This window comes from Lampetra planeri, chromosome 45 (genome assembly GCF_965212315.1).
Source record: "Lampetra planeri chromosome 45, kcLamPlan1.2.h2, whole genome shotgun sequence".
NCBI classification, from domain to species: Eukaryota; Metazoa; Chordata; class Hyperoartia; order Petromyzontiformes; family Petromyzontidae; genus Lampetra; species Lampetra planeri.
Window position 1 is genome coordinate 9,413,056 of NC_136151.1, and position 25,898 is coordinate 9,438,953.

The 25,898-nt window shown below is 47.1% G+C and overlaps 1 protein-coding gene across 6 annotated transcripts; it reads left to right on the forward strand.

Annotated features, from left to right (window-relative positions):
• Positions 1-1,532: 1,532 nt before the first annotated feature.
• Positions 1,533-13,479, forward strand: LOC144733155 (uncharacterized). 6 transcript variants are annotated; one of them, XM_078614935.1, is made up of 4 exons: positions 1,533-1,760; positions 4,877-5,006; positions 10,281-10,648; positions 11,272-13,479. In XM_078614935.1, the coding sequence occupies exons 3-4, from the start codon at positions 10,314-10,316 to the stop codon at positions 11,303-11,305; spliced, it is 369 nt and encodes a 122-aa protein (XP_078471061.1). In that variant the 5' UTR covers positions 1,533-1,760; positions 4,877-5,006; positions 10,281-10,313; the 3' UTR covers positions 11,306-13,479. The 6 variants fall into 6 exon arrangements, with proteins under 6 accessions (XP_078471061.1, XP_078471060.1, XP_078471059.1 ...); XM_078614937.1 differs by lacking the exon at positions 4,877-5,006 and adding an exon at positions 9,903-9,966 and having other exon boundaries at positions 1,631-1,760; positions 10,046-10,648; XM_078614936.1 differs by lacking the exon at positions 1,533-1,760 and adding an exon at positions 9,903-9,984 and having other exon boundaries at positions 4,878-5,053; positions 10,024-10,648.
• The last annotated feature ends 12,419 nt before the right edge of the window (positions 13,480-25,898 follow it).

Consider the following 25,898-nt stretch of genomic DNA (forward strand, 5'->3'; position numbering starts at 1 on the left):
CCAGCCAATCCCCATCCTTCTGCCTTAACGGTTGTCAACCGTCGCCTCCAGATTCAACTTCCGCTTCTCACCCATTTTCTGTTTGACCCTCTGCTCCAATCCCTTCCAACCTTGCCTGCCCTGACCAATCATCATGGACGCCTCTCTACGCTAATAGGACTTTGTCTGCACATTTGCTTCAGGTGTGTGTTCCATAATTTCGGTCACTACACACGGACCTGCAGATAAACTTTTATTTAGTACTTCAGAGGACCTCGTTTAAGACTAGAAAATGAAACTAAACTCATGGCGATTTAAGGCTCGTGTTAAATTATATCACAACAGCCGCGATGAATTCGGGTTTTAAAACGCGTGCCATGCGCTCCCTTGATATTTTGTTGACTCAATGTCGTGCCCCTTATCCTTGAAAATCGTTGGAAACATATACGGACATCCGTTCCGGTTTGACGGGAGGAAGAATACCGCCTCGCTGCAGAAAATTCTACGTGAGCATTGGAGGCAGCCAAGTAAGATGCGTCGAAGTGTTGCTGGCGGCAGGCAAGAATTCGGCACCATGGACTGCTCACCCAAGGTGTTCGCATTCGAGTCGGGCGAGTTCATCAAAAAGTCTCTCTGCTGCTGGGGCAATGGGGATGGTGCGTGGCAGGGCGCCATCCTTTGTCAGAACGAGCCGCAACCGCGAGTTCTTTGTCGTCGACGATGGACTTGGGGGCTCAGGACCGAGTGCGAGATCGACGTGGGCTCCGGCATCCGCCTGGGTGTTCACGGCCGAGCGGGAGGAGACATCAACGCCACGAGTCCTCCTTGCTAAAATGAATAACAACAGGCCTACGTGTCCTGATTTTTGGGCCACCCTGTATAATAATAATAACCATATGAGTCCTGACGTTTGGGCCACTCTGTGTTATGACAACCCTATGTCCTGACTTTTGGGCCACTGTATAATTATATCACTGTGTGTCCTGACCTTTCGGCTACCCTGTATAATGGTAGTTATAACAACCCGATGTGTCTTGACTTTTGGGCCACCCTGTACAACAACAACAACAACAACAACCCCCATGTGTCCTCACTTTTGGACCATCCTGCATGACCGATACCCTGATTGTTATACATTGCTGCGGTTTGTTATTGACACGACACTGGTTGGACGGGTTCCTAATGGGGGCAAGCCTTGCCTCTCCAGACAACCCTGCATAACCTCACCCGCACATGGGCTTCGGTCAACGTCGATCAAAGTTCCCCCGTGTAGCCTGCAACAGATCGGTAGGTTGCAAGTGCTGTTAGTTGCGAGTAGCAGCAGCTGCCTATGAAGGCTACCGGCACTGTGGCACACACAGAGGGGGTGGTGCGGCCAGCACCACTACCACACCCAGCCGCCTTTGTCTCTCCCCCAGTGCTAGCGATGCTTACTCCACACGGCCATACCACCACACGTAGGGGAGGTTCAGCAGGATCGGTTGATCAGATAAACTCGCTGCTATTACTCGTTCTGCTGGTGGTGGCCATGAGCGGGAATGGAACCCGGGTCCTCAGCCGGATTCGTAGCGCTAACCGCTGCGCCACCGCTCCACAAACACTTAGAGACGTCAGAAGGCTGGGTAACGCCCTGGCCTATATATGAGGGGGGAACGCGGCTGCAACTCCATGGACTGATGCCAAGCCAAGGTCATATGCAAAGGACAGACAGACCAACGCACGTGGCGATAGCGGTGTGACACGGGGGGTGGGAGTTCGCGAACAGACCTACAGCCATATTCGTGAGTATACATACGGACGCTTGACATGATTGCTGTTGTTGTCAATGACTACTATGCAAGCGTATGCACGTAATCATGATTGTGTCTGGTGGTGATGGTGGATTTAACGAAATATTTATATTTACGCGATCTAATTCCGCCCGCCCCCCCAAAAAACCTCCGGTTATATTGTGTAATTATTTCTAGATGTGAAGTTTTCGTGACTGCAAGGATTCATACTCTTTGGTTTTTTCGGTAAAGTTACGTAGGTAAAAAATTAAAATAAATTAAATCACGACGTTTCGGAGGCGGAAGCTTGTGTTGCCTCCGAAACGTCGTGATTTAATTTATTTGAATTTTTTACCTACGTAACTTTACCAAAAACACCAAAGAGTATGTGCCATTATTATTGTTTCTACAATGCTGGCAAGAAACAATCTCCTGATTTTGAGCTGGCTGTTGTTATTGATGTTGTCGCAATCATCAGCGAAACGTTACCAAGGACTCGAATTGTAAATGTTGTTGTGGGTTTGCTCTCCAACACACAACATACCGTCTAAGTTTCAGGTATTTTAAGACTGTTCTAATGTTCAGGTATTGTAAGACTGGTCCAATGTTCAGGTATTGTAAGACTGGTCTAATGTTCAGGTATTTTCAACTAGTTCAATGGTCAGGTATTGTAAGACTGGTTCTAAGGCTCAGGTATTGTAAGACTGTTCTAATGCTCAAGTATTGTAAGACTGGTCTAATGTTCAAGTATTGTAAGACTGTCCCAAGGCTCAGGTATTGCAAGACTGGTTCTAAGGCTCAAGTATTGTAAGAGTGGTGTAAGGCTCAGATATTATAAGACTGTTCTAATGTTCAGGTAATTTCAACTGGTTCAATGTTCAGGTATTGTAAGAGTGGTCTAAGTTTCAGGTATTGTATAACTGGTCGAATGTTCAGGTATTGTAAGACTGTTCTAATGTTCAGGTATTGTAAGACTGTTCTCAGACTTGGGAATGGACCTGCCCCCCAATGTACGTGTTGGTGAATTCTTCCTCCTTGTCCCTGAGCATAGATCTCAGATGTTCCGGTGTGCTGAGATTGAGCCCTAATTAGGGCCAGATTAAGATTTTGTAGGCCCCCTGGGGCTACAGGTACTGTGAGCCCCCCCCCCCGCCGCCCAGTAATATTTTCAAAAGGAAAAAAAAGTTAAAGAAAAATTCAAAATACTATTTTTTTACAAGGCTAAACAACAAATAAAATTCAGCGTTCACGAATGAAATAACTTTCCCCTTAATCTATCTGGAGGCGCTCCAGGTGGCGGAGGCCCCTGGGTTGCAGCCCCGAAAGCCCCCTACGCCTTGATCCGGTTCTGGCCCCAATGAATACAGCCGATGAGTATGGGAGAGATGATGGGGGTGTGGGAGGGAGGATTCGTGGTTGTTGAAGGTTTTACAAGAATAACAAACAAATATATTATACTCTTGGGTTAGCCTACGAATCGGCCACGTTCTGTTTACGTGACACAACCCTTGCTAGTTGGCCGTGTCGGGTGGTGGAGGGTTTCAACAACGCAACATTTACACATTTGCGTGGCGATCTAAACCCCCCCCCAAAAAAAAACTCTTATGGATTTTCTGGCGTCATCCACCGGATGGATTGCGGTTACCCCCTTCCCACCACCGCTCCCTCCAACACGCGAAGCTGAGGCAGGCGCCCCCGTTAGTTTGGTGCAGGAGGGACTCTTGAACATCAACCCAGGTGATCTTTGAAAACAAAACGAAACTATTTTTTTTTATTTGAAGCTTTCGTGACTGCAGCAATGACTCTTTGGTTCTTTCGGTAAAGTCACGTAGAAAAAAAATTTAAACAAATAATAGAATACGACGTTTCGATTGAAACACAAGCAACCGTCATCAGGTGTGAATGAATGCAAGCTCGGAGAGAGAAACACATACCGAGAGAGAGACAACACAGACACGGAGAGACGCATACACTGAGAGAGACACACACAGAGAGAGATAAACAAACACACACAGAGAGAGTGACACACAGAGAGAGTTAGTCAACATCTCTGTGCGATTAACACAGAGGTGATGATGATGAGAGACAGAGAGAGAGAGACGCAGACTCCTAATATACAGCAGCAGGTATAGTCAGGGTCGGGATGGAACCCACGACCTCCTGCCGACCAGGCGAGGTAGTCAACATCTCTGTGCGATCAACACAGAGATGAATGAAGATGAGAGACAGAGAGAGAGACGCAGACTCCAAATATACAGCAGCAGGTATAGTCAGGGTCGGGATTGAACCCACGACCTCCTGCCGACCAGGCGAGGTAGTCAACATCTCTGTGCGATCAACACAGAGATGAATGATGAGGAAAGAGATATGCGGCGAGGGCGGTTCGCGTATCGCCATGCCAGGGATGCCTCTCGCATGCGGGCGAAGGCTTTGAACCTCGATGCAAAAACATACGGGCGCGCGTGCGTGTGTGTGCGTGTGCAGTTGTTTTTTGTCGCGTATGTGTGTGCGTGTGTGTGTGCGTGTGTGTGTGCGTGAGTGTGTGTGCGTGGGTGTGTGTGTGTGCGCTTGTGTGTGCGCTTGTGTGTGCGTGCGTGTGTGTGCGTGGGTGTGTGTGTGTGTGTGCGCTTGTGTGTGCGCTTGTGTGTGCGTGCGTGTGTGTGTGTGTGCGTGTGCGTCCGTGTGTGTGCGTGTGTGTTTGCGTGCGTGTGTGTGTGTGCGCTTGCGTGTGTGCGTGCGTGTGTGTGTGTGCGTGTGTGTGTGTGCGTGTGTGTGTGTGTGCGTGTGTGTGTGTGTGCGTGTGTGCAGGTTTGCGTGTGTGTGCGTGTGTGTGCGTGTGCAGGTGTGCGTGTGTGTGTGTGCGTGCGCCCGTGCGTCCGTGTGCGCGTATGTGTGTGCGTGTGTGTGCGCGTGTGTGTACCGGTGTGTGTGCGTGTACCTGTTTCAGGAGGAAGTTATGTACTCGACCGTGATGGTGGTAGTGGTGGTAGCGTTGGTGGTGGTAGTGGTGGCAGTGGTGATGGTTGCGGTGGCGCTGCGCTACGAACCTGACGACCCGGGTTCGATTCCCGCTCAAGGCCATCAAACACCGCTGACGATTATCTGAACCGGTCCTCGGCCTCCCCTAGATCGACTCAGCCCCAAACCGCCACCACTACCACCACCACCACCACTACCACCACTACCACCAACGCTACCGCCACTACAACCATCAGCACTACCACGACCACCACCACCACAACTTCCACCACCACCCAGGTGATGAACTTCTCGATGCCGTCCAGAACTGGCCCGTGCCGGTCGAGGTAAGATCAGCGGATGAGCCAAAGTCACCTTCCGGAATTGGTTACAACTGCTCTTACGCACATTTGCATTTGCTTTCTTGTTTAACACCCAGCAGCAGTAGCAGCAGCAGCAGCAGTAGGGACTTTTCCCAGCTAATATTATCCACAATAGAGGCGTTTGTTGTGGTCAGATCGCCTAAATATACTCACACACACACACAAGCACCCACTGACTCACTCACTTACCCACACAGTCAAACACACACTCACCACTCACTTAAATACTCACTCACACACACAAGCACCCACTTACCCACCCACTCACTCACAGTCACACACACACACACACCCATTGACTCACACAGTCACACACTCACTCACCCATTGACTCCCACACTCACTCACTTTTACACACAAACACTCACACACTCACACACTTACTCACACACACACACTCACCACTCAAACACTCACTCACACACTCAGTCACACACACACTCACTCACCCATTGACTCACACACTCACTCACACTCACCCACTTACTCAAACATTCACTCACTCACACAAACACTCACACACTCATGCAATCACCCACTCACTCACCCAATCACATTCTAACTGACCTACCCACTCACTCACACTGACTCATTCACTCATCCACCCTCTCACACAAACACTCACACACTCCTCCACGCAATCACCCACCTACTCACCAAACCACCCAGCCACTGACCCACTCACTCATCCACCCACTCACTCACACACCCACACACTTATCCACACTCACTCACACACACACTCACTCACTCACCCACCTACTCACCCAAACACCCAGCCACTGACTCACCCACTCACTCACTCACACACCCACACGCTCATCCTCACTCACCCATTCACTCACCCACCCACCTACTCACCCAACCACCCAGCCACTCACCCACTCACTCAGATATCGCGAATGCCTGCGACATGGATTCGAATCCCGGCGTTGTTCAAAATGTCTGGAGTCAGCTCTCCTCTCTCTGACCTCGGTGCCTAACCGGCCACCTCTGTGGAATATTTTATTTGTTAAGGCAATCAGAGCGTGCAGTGCCGATGTCCAACTTCCAAAGTAATCCCTCCCTGTCTTCCGTGAAAAAAAAAATAGGTTTCGTGGGTGAGTGAGTGTGTGAGTGGGTGGGTGAGTGAGTGAGTCAGTGTGTGAGTGGGTGGGTGAGTGAGTGGGTGGGTGAGTGGATGAGTGAGTGGATGTGTGATAGGATGAGTGAGTGAGTTTGTGAGTGAGTGGGTGAGTGGATGAGTGAGTGAGTTTGAGTGGGTGGGTGAGTGAATTTGTGAGTGCATGGGTGAGTGGGTGGATGAGTTAGTGGGTGAATGGATGAGCGAGTGAGTGAGTGGGCGAGTGGATGTGTGGATGAGTGGTTAAGTGAGTGAATGGGTGAGCGAGTGATTGGGCGAGCGAGTGGTTGGGCGAGCGAGTGGTTGGGCGAGCGAGTGGATGAGCGAGTGGGTTAGCGAGTTAGTGGGTCGCTGAGTGGGCGAGTGAGTTTGTGAGGGGTAGGTGGGCGAGTGGATGAGTGAGTTCATTGGTGAGTGAAGGAGTGGATGAGTGGGTGAGTGAGCGAGTGGGTGAGTGAGCGAGTGAGCGAGTGAGCGAGTGAGCGAGTGAGCGAGTGAGCGAATGGGCGGGTGGGTGAGTGAGTGGATGAGCGAGTGGGTGAGTGGCTGGCTGGCTCGGTGAGTGGGTTATTGAGTAGGCCCTATGCATAATGCCGACTGTGGCTTATTCGCACTCTCCGCTCGCTCCTACATTAATGTAGTGCCGAACTTTACGCGGACAACTTCTTTCTTTTCTGTCGTCACTTTATTTGTCCAACACAGCACATTTCGCCGCCATCCTTTAACGCGTCCTCCGCTCGTTCGCCGCCCCCGGCCGGCCTACCTCGCTCTATTCCTCCCTCTCTCTCTCCGTCTCTCCCGACTCCCTTCTCTGCTTCCCCGTCCCACTCCAGCCGTCGCTCTTTCTCGGCTTCACCGTCTCACTCCGACTGTCGCTCTCGTTCGGCTTCCCCGTCCCACCCCGACTATCTCTCCCGTTCAGCTTCTCCGTCTCTACTGCTACCCTATACGTCTTCTTCCACTCTACTGCTACCCTACACGTCTTCTTCCACTCTACTGTTACCCTACACGTCTTCTTCCACTCTACTGCTACCCTACACGTCTTCTTCCACTCTACTGCTACCCTACACGTCTTATTCCACTCTACTGCTACCCTACACGTCTTATTCCACTCTACTGCTACCCTACACGTCTTATTCCTCTCCACTGCTACTCTATGCTTCTTCTTCTACTCTACTGTTACCCTACACTTCTTATTCCACTCTACTGCTACCCTACACATCTTCTTCCACTCTACTGCTACCCTATACGTCTTCTTCCACTCTACTGCTACCCTACACGTCTTCTTCCACTCTACTGCTACCCTACACTTCTTATTCCACTCTACTGCTACCCTACACGTCTTCTTCCACTCTACTGCTACCCTATACGTCTTATTCCACTCTACTGCTACCCTACACGTCTTCTTCCACTCTACTGTTACCCTACACTTCTTCTTCTACTCCATTGCTACCCTACACTTCTTATTCCTCTCTACTGCTACCCTACACTTCTTCTACTCCACTGCTACCCTACACTTCTTCTTCTACTCCATTGCTACCCTACACTTCTTCTTCACTGCTACTCTACACTTCTTATTCCACTCTACTGCTACCCTACACTTCTTATTCCACTCTACTGTTACCCTACACTTCTTATTCCACTCTACTGCTACCCTACACGTCTTCTTCCACTCTACTGTTACCCTACACTTCTTATTCCACTCTACTGCTACCCTACACGTCTTATTCCACTCTACTGTTACCCTACACTTCTTATTCCACTCTACTGCTACCCTACACTTCTTATTCCACTCTACTGCTACCCTACACGTCTTCTTCCACTCTACTGCTACCCTACACGTCTTCTTCCACTCTACTGCTACCCTACACTTCTTATTCCACTCTACTGCTACCCTACACGTCTTCTTCCACTCTACTGCTACCCTATACGTCTTCTTCCACTCTACTGCTACCCTACACGTCTTCTTCCACTCTACTGTTACCCTACACTTCTTATTCCTCTCCACTGCTACTCTATGCTTCTTCTTCTACTCCATTGCTACCCTACACTTCTTCTTCACTGCTACTCTACACTTCTTCTACTCCATTGCTACCCTACACTTCTTCTTCACTGCTACTCTACACTTATTTGTCTACACTGCTACTCTATGCTTCTTCTTCTGCCTCAACCGACTGCTTCCAGCTCCCAGCACAACTCCCCGTCTTTCTCTGACGCTCCCTTATTTATCCCCCTCCTCATTAATTCCCAATTAATTAGTTGGCGTCCCCCCTAACGCCCCACGCCTCCGGCCCCCGCTGCCACCTGTCTCTATTCCCAGACTTGGAGGCGCCACCTTGTACTCAACAACAACAACCGGCCAATCACTGCCCTGCACCCTAATTGCCCAACGGGCCGTCTCCGACTCACTCGTTGGCCCCCAGCAACAGCATCATGTCCCGATTTGACCCCACTGTTCCAAACCCGCACGTGCGTACAATTACCCCCTTTGGCGCGCGTCAAACCACTACATCAACATTAGCTGCCCCCCATCTCTAAACCTTCATAAGCAGCTTGCCCCAGCAGATTCCCCCTCTTTTTCACCTGAAGACGGTTGCTTGTGTTGCGATCGAAACTTCGTGATCTATTATATATATTTTTTTATACCTGAGTGACTTTACTGAAGGAACCAAAGTGTATGGATTCCTGTAGTCACGATATGCACTACTACACTACACTATACACTACACTACTATACACCACTACCCTACACTATACACTAGACTACTATACACTACACTATACACTACACTACTATATAATACTACACTATACACTACACTACTATACACTACTACACTACACTATACACTACACTACTTTGCACAGACTCTATCTCTTCCTGGGGGCATCCCCAGTCATTCCCAGGCCAGCCGAGCGACGTCGTCCCGCCAGCAGCAGCATTGTCCCCACTGGGCCTGTCCCAGAGGTCTTCGCCCAGTGGGACATCGCTGCTCGGAAGAGTTCCAGGGGGAGTCTCCGAGCCACCGTGATGATGATGATGAGAAGAGAGAGAGAGAGACACACAGACTCCAAATATACAGCATCAGGCATCAGGGTCGCGATCGAACCCATGACCTCCTGCGTACCAGGCGAGGTAGTGAACATCTCTTAGCTACTGCAGCGCTGCACACAGACAGACACAGAGACACACATACACACACACAGCGACACACACGCAGACACACACACACAGACACACACACAGAGACACACACAGACACAGAGACACACACAGACACATATACACACACGCAGAGACACACAGAGACACACGAAAAACAAAAATCAAAGACAAAGATCCCCCGTATAGCCTAAACAGATTGATGGGGGCATGTGCTGTTAGCAAGTAGCACCTATGCATACAAGGCGAGGTAGGGTGGGTGACCAGAGCGATGCCCGGCCGCCTTTGTCTCCCCAGTGGTAATGTTATTTTTTGTTACACACCACTGGACCAGAGGCCGAGTCAACCTAAAGGAGGCCCAAGAAGTGTGCAGACAATCGTATCCGGTGTTGGTTTGTCGTGAGCTGGAATCGAACCCGGGACTCCTGCAGGTTCGGAGCGTAGCGCTGACCACGTCGCCACCCCTCTCCTGTGTCACCCCCCCACCACACCAATCACACACACATATATACATACACACACACCAGGTCCTAACCACACACACTACTACTACACACACACTACGACTACTACTACACACACACTACTACTACTACACACACACTACTACTACACACACACACTACTACTACACACACATTACTACTCCTACTACACACACACTACTACCACTACACACACACTACTACCACTACACACACTACTACTACTACACACACTACACACACACTACTATACACACACTACTACACACACACTACTACACACACACTACTACACACACACTACTACACACACACTACTACACACACACTACTACACACACACTACTACACACACACCACTACTACACACACACACTACTACTACCACACACTAATACTACTACACACACACCCCCACAGGCTGAACCCTTATTGGTGGTGGTGGCAGTGGCGATGTGTGACCCCGGAGAGGCGATAGAAGCAGAAGCGCCCACGAGAAACCCAACATTGGCATCTCCGGTGGGCGCCATCAGGGCTCACAAGTCGGCGCTCATCGAGTGGCTGTCGGCGGAGCCCCTCCTCCTGCTCGAGTCGCTGCTCGCCTCCGAGCACATCACGCTGGGCGTGTACGAGGCGGCCAGCGGCAAGTCGTCGCTGCGCGAGTGCGTCAACTACCTGCTGGAGCACTTCATTGGCGGGGGCGAGGACGAGTGCAGGGTTCTCCTCGCCGACCTGGAGAACGTGAAGCAGCACTACTGCTCGGATTTCCGCGACTGGTTGGCTTCTTGGTGCGTGGACGGACTGCCGCTTTATCCCCCCCCCGCCCACTCACCAGAACCATATTATCCACAGTCGTAGACACCGTGCCTTGGGCCTGCTCACCCACTCACCCAGCCACCCACTAACTGACTCATTCACCCACCACATAGCAGCTCAGCGGGGCATTACACCTGGTAAGATATAAAATAGCAGTTTTGTTTTCATAGATCAGCTGGTTTGACGTTTAAAGGGTCCTGCCAAAAATAACGGGGGCCCTGCATACACTCTGCATTTGAGAGGGTTCCTCAATCCAGTGGATTACACAGCTAAGACTCTCTATTATCAACGCTAATGACGGGGATGAGGTCCGAGGTTAATAAAAAAAAATGGCAGATACTCCAAAAACATTATCATTTTTCGCAATTCTCTATATGCCAAATACAAATAATATAAATCACCGATCGATGATGCGTCTGCTCAGTGATAACACTTTCCTGCTCCAGCCCAGCAGCAGACTCGGCCCAATACAAAATCAACCAAATTCAGCCCCAATAATTGAATGACAGCAGAGACAGGACGCACACAGACGCACTCGAACACACACACACACGCAGACACTCGCTCACGAATTTGTCGTTCTCCTCACGTGAAGGTGTGCAGAGGAGAAATCGGAACTTCGGGACTGAGTGGAGCTGACGGGTGCCACGGAATCGCCGTCGACCATCATTGCCGCACAATGACAGCGACAGCATTCATTGGTTTCTTTGCAAATAGAATGTGGGATGGGATTGGGTAGTTTTAACTTAAAATATGAGAATAGGTTTTGGCCTTTTGGCGTCCTCTGGTCTAACACCGTTTGAGACTAGGCTCAAAAGAAAGATGTCGTGTGTGGACAAATCAGTTTCAAGGACAATGCATTTATCAGAGTATGTGTTTTGTTTGCATTCTGACCACAAGTATATGTGGTTAATGCAGACATGATTCCTTGCAAAAGGTTTCAGTTTGGTGTTTTAACATCTTAACACAACTGTTTCGTTGCCAGAAAAAGGGAAAAACCTATTCTCATGAATCTTGACTTAAAGCTTTCGTGACTGCAGGAATTCATATTATTTGGTTCTTTTGGTAAAGTCACGTAGATAGAAAATCATAACACAAGCGACCGTCTTCAGGTGAGACGGTCGATTGTGTTGCGATCGAAACGTCGTGATCAATTCATGTTCTATCTACTTGATTTTACCGAAAGAACCAAAGAGTATTCTCATAGTTTTAACTTTTTTACGTCGTTGAAACACGGTGGGCCCATATGTTGTTACGTCTGCCAATGAGGCGCGTTGATTGATCGTGTAATATACAGAATGTGCTCGCACTGCTGGCGCACAAATCAATGGTTCGCAATGATTGTGTGAGGATGTGTGTCCAGCAGAGTTGCCTTCCAATTATTTAATATCTCGTCTTGTCTCCCCATATAGTCTCCATCTTATCTCCCATTGTCTCCTATCTTGTCTCCCATCTTGTCTCCTATCTTGTCTCCCATTATGTCTCCTATCTTGTCTCCCATCTTGTCTCCATCTTGTCTCCTATCGTATCGTCTCCATATTGTCTCCCATCTTAACTCCATCTTGTCTCCCATCGTCTTGTCTCCATCTTGTCTCCCATCTTGCCTCCATCTTGTCTCCCATCGTATCTCTGTCTTGTCTCTGTCTTGTCTCCCATCTTGTTTCAATCTTGTCTCAGCCTTGTCACTATCTTGTCTCCCATCTTGTCTCCGTCTTGTCTCCCATCTTGTATCCCAAGCGGCCCTTTGCTGGTCCCAGGCCACGTGGTGTTTCCAGCCTCCAATGAGCAGTGGGCGAGGTTCAGCCACCCGCCATTTTGTTTTATTCATCCATAATACAGCTTATTTTTTGGGTTAGATCACTAAATATATAAATGCTGTGTCGTTAAACCCGCCACCACCAGACATTGACAATTAATAATGTTTAGTGTCACGTAAACAGAACATGCCAATTAGTTACTCGTACCGCACAAGTGTATAGTGTAGTGTATAGTAGTGTAGTGTGTAGTGGAAAATAGTGAAGTGTATAGTAGTGTAGTGTGTAGTGTAAAGTAGTGAAGTGTGTAGTGGAAAGTAGTGAAGTGTGTAGTGGAAAGTAGTGAAGCGTGTAGTGTAGTGTGTAGTGCATAGTAGTGTAGTGTATTTTTATAGTACAGCACGCCGGTGTGTTGGAGAGCAAAGCCACAACAATTACAATCTGAGTACGACGTTTTGCCAGAAATTACAATTAGCTTCAGGCGACAGCGTAAATATATAAATGCGTCATGAAACCTGCCAGCACCTTACAAAGCCAATTATTAAGGTTTCTCACGTAAACACAACATTCGTTACTCGTACAGCACACCGGTGTATTGGAAAGCAACGCCACAACATTTGCAATCTGAGTACGACGTTTCGCCAGAAATTACAACTAGCTTCATCAGGCGACAGCCAGATTTGTTGAGAAATCCTCCTGTTGTTTCGTTCCTTAAATAGAGGGGTAGATGTGATGATATCACTTGTGAGCCCTTCTTTAACTATGTGTGGGGGGGGGGGGGGGGATTAATGAATACATATAAATGACTGGGTATCCATTGCCGGTTGGGTTATTTTATATGGCAATCCACGTACCTTGTTATTGTACCTCCTGTCGATAATGTGCACTAAAATAGCAGTAGCTGTTATTGTCTGTTCAACAGTCATCCTCATTGAAGTATGGTGATCTGTAGAGGTATGCATTTAAACAATGTGTTATTTGATGATTCGCTTCCAAGCGGCACTAAGTCTGTAGCTATCCGTGCGGTTAAAATAAAAAAAATCTCTCAATTTGGATATATTCTCTAATTAGTCTTGGCCAGTAGTAATTGGTCATGAACGCGTATGTGTTAAACTTTTTGTTATTCATGTTGGCGTTCACTACTCTACACAGACACTATGCATGAGCGGGTTTAAAAAGAATAAACCCTTCAGCAAAAAAAAAATTCCCCCAAAAAATAGAATGTAACAATAAAGAATGCAGTAACGATGCGATGTACTACTAACTACTACTACTACTAATGGTTTTCTACATTATATTATTGGTTCTTTCGGTAAAGTCACGTAGATAGAAAATCTAAATAATAAAATAAATTTTAAATAAAAAATAAAATTCAAGCAAAAAACCCACGTTTCAATCGGCTGATAATGACCGCTTTTGTTGCGATCGAAACGTTGGTTTTTTGCTTTTATTTAAATTATATTTTATTATACTATTTGGTTCTTTCGGTAATATCACGTAGATGGAAAATTAATAGATCACGACGTTTCGATCGCAACACAAGCGACCGCTGCCTCAGCAGTTCTCTCGCTGTTTGTCTCACCTGATGACGATTGCTTGTGTTGCGATCGAAACGTCGTGATCTATTCATTTTCTATCTACGTGACTTTACCGAACGAACCAAGAATATGAATTCCCGCAGTCACGAAAGTTTTAAGTCAGGATTCTATATTGAAGCAATATCCATACTTGGCCGTGCGGAATCCGTGAATTATCGCAGGGGATTGTGATCAGAGTGTAAATCTCTATTCTGGCCTTCTATGCAAAACGGAACCCCTTAAAGGGGTACTACAACGGGTTCAAATTTTATAAGGCACTGGGAGTAGTTGCCAGTGACGTGTGGTGACAGAGGCGTAGCTAGGGGGGGGCAGGGGGGTACATATGTCCCCGGGCGCCAAGGTAAAGGGGCGCCAAAATGAGGCTTACAACGTTACATTATAATTCTTTGATTCTTTCGGTAAAGTCACGTATAAAGATAAAATAATAAATTAAATTAAATACTAGCATACGACGTTTCGATTGCAACACAAGCAATCATCATCAGGTATAAATTAAATAGAAACACAAATCTAGTATACTTAGAAATGTAATGTAATACAACAGAGAGTCGGATAACATAACAGTCAACCCCCTATCTGGTTGATTACGTTCTTCCTGAGAATGCTAAATTTGAGAGAGAGATTAAACACAGAACCAGAAACATAGACAGACATATAAGCAGACAGATATCACAGAGATACATAGAGAGAGAGCAAACATAGGCACAAAGAGAAACTACGCCTCTGTGTCGAGGCTTTAAATAGAGAAAGGGGGGGGCGGGGGCGGGGAGAGAGGGAGGGGTTAGATAAATTAGCATGTCCATGAGTGGAAACGGTGAGTGGCAAGGTGTAAAAAGCTTGAGAGGGGGGGGCAGGCGCGGAGAGAGAGGGGTTAGAGAAATTAGCATGTCAATGAGTAGCATGATGAGTGGTACGGTACGAAAGCTTGAAAAAATTAGGAGGCAGGGAGAGAGACACACTAAATTAACTAACCTAGCAAAAATTTCGAAATGTAATGCAATGCAACACAGAGGGTCGGTCAACACACAATTAACGCATAGCCTGGTTGATTACGTTCTTCCAAAGATTGCTAAATTAGAAGTTAAGTGTGAAATTTGAAAAAACACAGACACGAAGACCGATACACAAGCAGAGATGAACAACGAAAAAACCCAGAGAGAGAGAGAGAAAAAACAAACTTTAAACTTCCCCGTAGAAGTGGTTCAAACTTAATTTGGAGCTTTCGTGACTGCAGGAATTATTCTTTGGTTCTTTCGATAAAGTCACATATAAAGATAAAATAATAAATTAAATTAAATACTAGCATACGACGTTTCGATTGCAACACAAGCAATCATCATCAGGTATAAATTAAATAGAAACACAAATCTAGTATACTTAGAAATATAATGTAATACAACAGAGAGTCGGATAATATTACAGTCATCACCCTATCTGGTTGATTACGTTCTTCCTGAGAATGCTAAATTTGAGAGAGAGATTAAACACAGAACCAGAAACATAGACAGACATATAAGCAGACAGATATCACAGAGATACATAGAGAGAGAGCAAACATAGGCACAAAGAGAAACTACGCCTCTGTGTCGAGGCCTTAAATAGAGAAAGGTGGGGCGGATGATGATTGCTTGTGTTGCAATCGAAACGTCGTATGCTAGTATTTAATTTAATTTATTATTTTATCTTTATACGTGACTTTACCGAAAGAACCAAAGAATAATTCCTGCAGTCACGAAAGTTCCAAATTAAGTTTGTTACATTGTAACTTATTGCGGCGGGCGCGACAGCCTGAAACTACTGCACAAATCTACACCTGAACCTAAAAGTTTATATATCCCGCCACACACATTTTGGTACGCACGCCTATTAAGAACTTACATTGAAGAACGTCCCAAACAACAGACAGGTGCAGTCGTTCAGCCTTAGTCACTGGCCTGTTTTTTGGTGGCGGAAACTACGACGGCCTGAAACACGCTGGAGTGCACGATCAGAAACTGTTAAAGCTATCTATGAAGGACTGGATGAACTAGTAGGGCTGCTAGACAAATTATCGGAGGACGTAACTATGACGCCTGAAACCAGAAGTGATGCAGAACAGTTACAGGCATGCGTATTAAATTTTAACTTCATAGTTTTATTACATTTCTGGAATGTCATTCTTGGAAAAATTGATCGTGTTCAGAAGCGCTTACAGGATCCTACTATGAATTTCAAGGAAGCAGCAACTGATCTTGAATCTTTGGAGCATGAATTTGTCAAGCTTCGTGATGATTTGAGCCAAGTTGCTGTAGAAAACGCCAAAACAAGATGCACAGCCTGGGGGATCGATGTGGACAGAAGAATTAGGCAACGTCGGAAGATGCCAGGATAACTGGCAAGAGATGCAGGACTTTCAGCAGAAGAAGAAATTGTGCACGTTATGAAGAGCGTATTTTATCAACTTCAACAGATGTCAACACGGTTTTTACGACTAAAAGACCTGAACACAAAATTTGGATTTCTGCTGGACGTCAAAACTCTTCTATCCGACACAGATGTCGATGCAATTCGTCGAAATTGCAAAGATTTTGGAAATTTCTATGACACCGACATCAATGGCCACGAACTCTTCACAGAAATTGGAGATTGCAAAATGCTGCTCAGTAACCGGAATGAAGTTCTACCAGAAACTCCTTTGGATCTTCTTGGTTTTATTGTGTTTTATGGAGACGACATATTTCCGAATTTGCGAATTTCACTGCAAATTGTATTAACAATAGCAGTTTCAATTGCAAGCTGTGAGCGGTCGATCAGCAAATTAAAACTTATTTTGTCGTATTTGCGTGCTTCAATGGGATAAGATCGTCTCAGCGATCTTGCTCTTCTTAGCGTTGAAAGAGAAACATTGGAAAAAAACAGATTTTGATTACGTGATTGACCAGTTTGCGACAGTGAAATCAAGAAAAAATAATATTTTGTAGACTATGTCAACCAGTCTACGACAGTGACTGAGTGAGCCATGTAATATAATTTCTATAAATTTGCTTCTTTAAATACAATGTTTCATTAAAATTAAAATTGTTATTCTTTATTCGATGTAATAGGAAAATGTGATTCAACGGGGGGGGGGGGGGGCGCCAATTTTATAGTTCGTCCCCGGGCGCAAAATATCCTAGCTACGCCTCTGTGTGGTGAGGTCAATGGCTGGGGAGGCACTGGCTAGTGTCAGAGCCGGATTCACACACTGAGGGGGTCGTGTTAGACACGTCCTCCTCAGTGAGGCAGATGTGATAGCTGCCTCCCCTGGTGCTTTTTCATTGCAGTTTCATGACGAGACCAGCCAGCCTAAATATCTTCATACACACACGTGAAATAAGTTACCTGGAGTATGGAAGGCGAGGACATGAAACGAAGGGGTCTACAAACATTACATTGGTGACATGCTGAGATAGTAACAGGCAAGCGCTTATTGCCCACGCTCCATCCAGTAACTAAGGGGTTGTGCAATCAGAGGGGAGGCTGAGCTCGTCGCTGCCTCACCTCTCGTCTCTTCCTGTATTTGCAGTGGAGCTCCGCAAATTTGGCGATTTTGACTATAAAAATGATTGGAATCGTACAGAAATTACATTTATAACACAGATCAGTGGAAAAATCTTCATATTTATTTAATTTTCTTTTCTTTTTACTTTTCGTAACAGCTATTTTCATTGGAGTATAACAGGTGAGCCTCTGCCTCCCCTGCCTCCCCTGACCGCACGTCCCTGGTAGTAGCGGTATAAGCAGTTGTACTGGTGGTTGTACTGGCAGTAGTAGTGGTATTAGTGCTGATATCCACGGCAGCGCCTCCAACCGCTCGCCACGTCTGTACCACCGACTGGCCGCAGGGTGGCGGTGTCGCATCGGATAACCAATTTGGTGGGGTCGTCTGAAGGCGCAATACCTAAGCAATCATCTGCCCGTGATCAGCACTGATTTAAACTGAACTATTTTAGTCACCAGGTGTAAAGCTGCCGCTCACTGCACAGTTACGTTAGTAGCTATTTTGTTCTGAAGCGTGCATCTCCATCGCACGTAATGATAGCGGTTTAACGAAGTTGGGTGATATCATCATCACTCGTACACTCACTCACCCACTCACTGACCCACCCACTCACTCACACCCACCCAGTCACTCACCCACTCACTCAATCACCCACCCACCCACTCACCCACTCAACCACTCACTCACCCACTCACTCACACCCACCCACTCACTCACCCACTCACTCAATCACCCACTCACCCACCCACTCACCCACTCACTCACCCACTCACTCACCCACTCACTCATTGATTCACTCACCCACTTGCTCACTCACCCACTTGCTCACTCACCCAATAAGTCACTCACCAACCCACTCACTCTCGCACTTACCCACTCACTGACCCACCCACTCACTCACAACCACCCACTCACTCACCCACTCACTCAATCACCCACTCACCCACCCACCCACTCACCCACTCAACCACTCACTCACTCACCCACTCACTCACACCCACCCACTCACTCACCCACTCACTCAATCACCCACTCACCCACCCACTCACCCACTTGCTCACCCACTCACTCATTGATTCACTCACCCACTTGCTCACTCACCCACTTGCTCACTCACCCACTTGCTGACTCACCCAATAAGTCACTCACCAACACACTCACTCTCGCACTTACTCACTCACTCACTGACCCACCCACTCACTCACACCCACCCACTCACTCACCCACTCACTCAATCACCCACTCACCCACCCACCCACTCACCCACTCAACCACTCACCCACTCACTCACACCCACCCACTCACTCACCCACTCACTCAATCACCCACTCACCCACCCACCCACTCACCCACTCACTCACCCACTCACTCACCCACTCACTCATTGATTCACTCACCCACTTGCTCACTCACCCACTTGCTCACTCACCCACTTGCTGACTCACCCAATAAGTCACTCACCAACACACTCACACTCGCACTTACTCACCTACTCACTCACCCACTCACCCACTCACCCACTCACCCTCTCACTCACTCAGCCACTCACTCATTGGGTCAACCACTTGCTCACTGACCCACTCACCTAATAAGTCACTCACCAAACCACTCACCCTCGCATTTACTCACCTACCCACCCACTCACCCACTCACCTACTCCCTCATTCACCCACTCGCTCACTCACCCACACATCGAGACCCATAGAAACACATAGAGACACATAGAGACCCATAGAGACACATAGAGATACATAGACACACATAGAGGCACATCGAGACCCATAGAAACACATAGACACACATAGAGACACATAGTGACACATAGAGACACATAGAGACACGTAGAGATACATAGAGACACGTAGCTAATCAAAAGGCGAGCAGTACAAAGGCAGAAACGGGTGGAAATGATGATGGTGATGATGGTGAAGATGATGGTGATGAGTATGATGATGGTGATGATGGTGAAGAAGATGATGATGATGATGGTGATGATGGTGATGATGATGGTGATAATGATGGTGAAGATGATGATGGTGATGATTATGACGATGGTGATGATGGTGAAGATGAAGATGATGATGGGGATAATTATGGTGCAGATGATGATATCAGTGGTTGATGATGGTGATGGTGAAGATGATGGTGATAATGATGGTGAAGATTATGATGATTGTGATGATGGTGAAGTTGATGATGATGGTGATAATGATGATGATGTCAGTGGTGATGATGGTGATAGTGATGTCGACGATCTTGATAACCATCACGATGAAGGTGGAAATCCCATGACAGTATTAATTTTTAAACGGCGTTGGACCTTCCACAACCCCGCATGTCTGGACTTGGGAGTGCAAAGTTTGTGAAACTTCACCTGATACACTTTACAAAGACAAAGACCCCCCGTGTAGCCTGTGGCAGACCTTAGGGGCAAGTGCTGTTAGCAAACAGCGCCTATGAAGGCTACCGGGCACTGTGGCTACACACAGAGAGGGTGACCACCATCACTGGCTACGGCCTTGCACCAGGGACCACTCATTTGAGGCTGAGTCGACCTAGCGGGGGAGAGGCACTGGACAGCGTTGGTCGCAGTAAACGGAGGAATCGAACCTCAGCTCTGTGCCTGATTCGCTGCGCAACGCCAACCATTCCCTCCTTGCACCCAAAGCCGCACCTCAGATCGGCCTCTGTTGCGATTGGCGATTTTCCGGAATTGCTTATCGATAAGAGCAGAGGGCGGGGGGGGGAGGAGGTGGTGGTACGAAAGGTGATTGTGCACTGGCTTTTACAACTTGTGTATCGAGAGAGGGAGACCGTAAATCGTTTCATTCTCATGTTACCTACGTGTTGATTTTATGGGGGGTTTTTTGGTTGTTGTTTTACAATCCTAAGAGTTTTCAGCCATTGATTTACACTACAATACACTGCACTATCCACTACTACACTATGCACTACTGTACTACACTATACACTACACTATACACTACTATACACTACACTATGCACTACTATACTATTCACTACTATACATTACACCATGTACTACACTATACACTACTATACTACACTATACACTACACTATATACGACAGTATGCACTACACTGTGCACCACTAAACTATCCACTACTATGCTATACACTACATTATACGCTACACTATACACTACTATACACTATTATACTCAGCAGTGCAATGTACACTAAAATACACTACTATACTCTACACTCTACACTACTATACACTACACTATACACTACACTACTATACACTACACTACTATACACTACACCACTAAACACAACAGTATAATACACTATACTACGATACACTACACTATGCACTACATTATACACTACTATACACTATACTATAGTGCAGTGTATAGGAGTGTATAGTGTAGTGTATAGTAGTGTATAGTTTAGTTTATAGTAGTGAAGTGTATAGTAGTTTAGTGTATACTAGTGTAGAGTGTAGTGTATAGTATAGTGTATAGTAGTGTATAGTATAGTAGTGTATAGTGTAGTGTATAGTATATACTAGTGTAGTGTATAGTAGTGTATAGTATAGTGGATAGTTTAGTGTATAGTAGTGTATAGTGTAGTGTATAGTAGTGTATAGTGTAGTGTATATAGCATCAGTCTTTTCTCGATGACTAGCCACCGTTGCTGCGTGAGGTGACCCCATTGTTTTAAAGGTTATTGTTGCTAGGGTCAGCAGCGAGTTTGATTGCATGTCGCTAATTGATTTTTAGCTCACGCTGTGAGTGTTGTAGTGTGTAGTGTGTTTCGTGTGTGGTGTGTGTAGTGTGTAATGTGTGTGTAGTGTGTGTAGTGTGTGTAGTGTGTAATGTGTGTAGTGTGTGTAGTGTGTGTAGTGTGTAATGTGTGTAGTGTGTGTAATGTGTGTAATGTGTGTAGTGTGTGTAGTGTGTATATTGTGTAGTGTGTATAGTATGTAGTGTGTGTGTAGTGTGTGTGTGTGTAATGTGTGTAGTGTGTGTAGTGTGTGTAGCGTGTGTAGTGTGACCGTGGCTGGATTGTTGTGAGGTGCTCACAAATCCGTGAAATTTCTGGGACAAAGTCCCATCGGTGAGCTTGTTGCGGCAGGCAAGGATGGTTGCGTTGGCTGGGTCATGTAGCCGGCAATGCCCAGCGACCTATGATCAAGCAGCTTCTGTTTGGCCGCATAGAGAGAGGGCTCAACGGGCACTGCAAGGGCTGAGAAGAGATGGAACTGATGTGGCACAGGAGGACGTGGAGCTGAGTGGACTTGCCGATGACCGGTACCAGCGGTGTCAAGATTGGCCTCTGTGGAGGAGGAGGCTCGTGAAGGACGCTGCTACTGGGCAGTGCCAGGCTAGGTGAACCTTGAGGCTACTGGGCAGTTGGAGGCAGTCGCCCTCCAGCAAAAAGTGAGGGCAGAGGAGCGACGCTCAAAACAACGAGCGGAGCGCTGGGTGGCTAAAACGTAGCGAGTTCGGGGGTACAGCTGGTGGTGGTGGGTGCATCTGCCGGTCATCTCAGTCAGCCAACCCATGGCACCTGCTGGGTCTGTCCCGAGACCTCGTGCACCTAGCCTGGCACAGTAGGGGGAGTACAGCTGGTGGTGGTGCATCTACCGATCATCTCAGTCAGGCAACCCATGGCACCTACTGGGTCTGTCCCGTGACCTCCTGGTACACCTAGCCTGGCACAGTAGGGGGGTGCAGCTGGTGGTGCATCTACCGGTCATCTCAGTCGGCCGACCGATGGCACCTTCTGGGTCTGTCACGTGACCTCCTTCTGTCAGCAGCAAGGACTTTGACACTTCACGTGGCAGCCTCAAAGTGCACCTAGCCTGGCACAGGCGCTGTAGTGACGTCAACGCCACTTAGTGACGAATGTGGGATATTGGTATGGGTGTGTGTAGCCTGTGTGGAGTGTATGTAGTGTGTGTGTGTAGTGTGTGTGTGTCGTGTGTTTGTGTAGTGTGTGTAGTGTGTGTAATCTCCGTGTGTATGTAGTCTGTATGTAGTGTGTGTAGTGTGTGTGTGTAGTCTGTATGTAGTGTGTGTAGTCTGCATGTAGTGTGTGTGTGTAGTCTGTAATGTGCAATGAGTGTGCTCTATGATTCACACTTAAAACAAATCACCGGACCGGTGATAAATAGCCACCCGATTATATTATTGTTTAGACGGGTGGGTGGTTAAGTGGAAAAATTAGTTGGTGGGTGGTTGAGTGGTTGGGTGAGTTGGCGAGTAAGTGGATGGGTGGGTGAGTGGGGAGGTGAGTAAGTAAGTTGGTGAGTAAGTGAGTGGATGAGTAAGTAGGTGAGTAAGTGAGGTGGTGGGTGAGTAAGTGGGTGGGTGATTAAGTGAGTTGGTGAGTAATTTAGTGGGTGAGTGGTGAGTAAGTGAGTGGGTGAGTAAGTGAATGGGTCAGTGAGTGAGTGGGTGACTGGGTCGTTGAGTGAGTGGATGAGTGAGTGAGTTAGTGGATGAGTGAGTAAGTGGATGAGTGAGTAAGTGGATGAGTGAGTGGATGAGTGAGTGGATGAGTGAGAGGCTGAGTGAGTGAGTGGATGATTGAGTGAGTGGATGATTGAGTGAATGAGTGAGTGGATGTATGAGCGAGTGAGGGGATGAGTGAGTAAGTGGATGACTGAGTAGATGAGTGAGTGGATGCGTGAGTAAGTGAATGGGTGAGTCAGTGAGTGGATGAGTAATTGAGCGGATGGGAAAGTGTGTGGATGGGTGAGTTAGTGGATTAGTTAGTGAGTGAGTGGATGATTAAGTGGGTGGGTGGATGAGTGAGCGAGTGGAATAGTGAGTGTGTGAATGGGTGAGCGAGTAGGCTGGTGAATGAGTGCGTGGTTGAGTGGATGAGTGAGTGAGTGAGTGAATGATTAAGTGAATGGGTGATTGAGTTAGTGGGTGCGCTTGTGGATGACTGAGTGAGTGAGTGAGTGGATGAGTGAGTGGATGAGTGAGTGAGTGCGTGGATGAGTGAGTGATTGAGTGGATGAGTGAGTGAGTAGATGAGTGAGTGGATGAGTATGTGAGTGGATGAGTGAGTGAGTGCGTGGATGACTGAGTGAGTAGATGAGTGAGTGGATGAATGAGTGAGTGGATGAGTGAGTGAGTGCGTGGATGAGTGAGTGATTGAGTGGATGAGTGAGTGAGTAGATGAGTGAGTGGATGAGTATGTGAGTGGATGAGTGAGTGAGTGCGTGGATGACTGAGTGAGTAGATGAGTGAGTGGATGAATGAGTGAGTGGATGAGTGAGTGGATGAGTGAATGAGTGAGTGGATAAGTGAGTGGATGAGTTAGTGAGTGAGTGCATGAGTGATTTAGTGGATGAGTGAGTGAGTAGATGAGTGAGTGGATGAGTGAGTGAGTGAGTTGATGAGTGAGTGAGTGAGTAAGTGTGTTCTAGAGTAAAAAAAATCGATGCCCCATGATGCGGTTCAAATTTGCATGAGCCGAGGGGGGGTCGGGGTTCCTGTGGTCAGGCATTGTGCACCTAACGATGTGGTCACCATTGTCTCACTCACCCACCCACTCAGTCACGCACTCAGTGACCCACTTACTCCCCCATTCACCCACTAACTCACCTACTCAATCAAACTCTCGCTCACCCATTCACTCACTCACTCACCCACCCACTCACTAACCTACTCATCCACCTAGTGAGTGGGTTAGTGAGTTGGTGAGTGAGTGGGTGATTGAGTGCGTGAGTGAGTGGCTGAGTGGATGAGTGAGTGGTGATTGAGTGGATGAGTGAGTGGATGAGTAAGTGAGTGGGTGATTAAGTGGGTGAGTGAGTGGATGAGTGAGTGAGTGAATAAGTGAATGAGTGAGTGGGTGAGTCAGTGAGTGAGTGGTTGAGTGAGTGGTTGAGTGAGTGGGTGAGTGAGTGGATGAGTGAGTGGATGAGTGAGTGGATAGTTGAGTGGATGAGTGAGTAATGAATGCGTGATTGAGTGAGTGGGTGAGTGAGTGGGTGGGTGAGTCTGTGTATCTCACTCCCCGTGGTGGTGGCGTAGATTTTGTTTCCGTGCTCCTCCGGTTTTCCCCTCCACATTTAGCATCAACATCACCACACTTTTCAAGTATTTGACTGCTGCTATATATTCTCACGTGGTCACGATGATGATGATGATGATGTGAGCCACTCTGTTGATCCGGCTATCACCAGGTAAGCTACTAAAAAACGAAAATAGCTTCTAGCGTAGCAGCTAAGGTGGAGCGTTACCCTTGGCACGATAAACAGAGTTTAGTTTTAGTGTGTGTCTCGATGACTGTGGGTGTCTGAGTCTTTATGGGCATCTGTGCCTTTGAGAATATTTGACCGCTCCTCTAAATGTCCACACTGCCATGATGATGGTGATGGTTTGAGCCACTTGGTCATAAGGCCATTTACGACAAAATAGCTGCTAGCATAGCAGCTAAGTTGTACCGTGCATGTGGTCAACAAAAATTAACATGCGAGAATAGGGTTTTCCCCTTTTGTCTGCGAACAAAACAGCTGCGTTAAGATGTTAAAACACCGAACTGAAACCTTTCGCAAGGAATCATGTCTGCATCAACCACAGATACTCGTGGTATAAATGGAAACAAAACACATACTCTGATAGTACATGCATTATTGTCGTGTGCATTGTCTTTGAAACTGATTGGTCCACACCAGAGACAGCTTTCTTTCGAGCCTCGTCTCAAACGGTGTTGGACCAGAGGACGTCAAATTAACGTAGTTTCGTTTTACTGTGGATCTCGATAGTTGTGGGTCTCCATGTGTCTCGATGCATATCCGTGTGGGGGTCTGTGGGTCTCTGTGTATCTCTCTGGGTCTCTATGCATCTTCGTGCGTTGAGAGTATTTGACTGCTAATATTAATGTCCACGTGACGATGATCATAATGACGACGATGATATCAGCCCCTCGGTTGAACTTCTATCATTTGTGATAGCCCAGCAAGGCCTTACCTCGTCAAATCTGCCTGTCGCCTGACGAAGCTAGTTGTGATTGCCGGCGAAACGTCGTACTCAGATTGTAAATGTTGTGGATTTGCTCACCAACGCACAACCGCTGTGCTGTGCTCGTAACGAATTGGCATGTTCTGTTTATGTGACACACCTTGTTAATTGGCTGTCTGGTGGTGGCTGGTTTAACGACTCATTTAGATTGACGCGATGTCAACCAAAATATATATGATGGAAAATTAACTTAGTTTACTTTTAGTATTGGTCTTGGTGATTGTGAGTCTCTGTGAGTCTCTATGGGTGTCTGTGATTGTGACTTTATAACTTAGTGGGTCAGTGGTTGAGTGATCAGGTGGGTGAGTGAGTGTGTGATTAAGTGGGTGAATGA

Coding starts and splice junctions, on each gene's coding strand:
- LOC144733155 (XM_078614935.1), top strand. CDS start 10,314: ATGTGTGACCCCGGAGAGGCGATAGAAGCAGAAGCGCCCACGAGAAAC. Junction 10,649..11,271: donor CGCGACTGGTTGGCTTCTTG/GTGCGTGGACGG, acceptor CCTCACGTGAAG/GTGTGCAGAGGAGAAATCGG.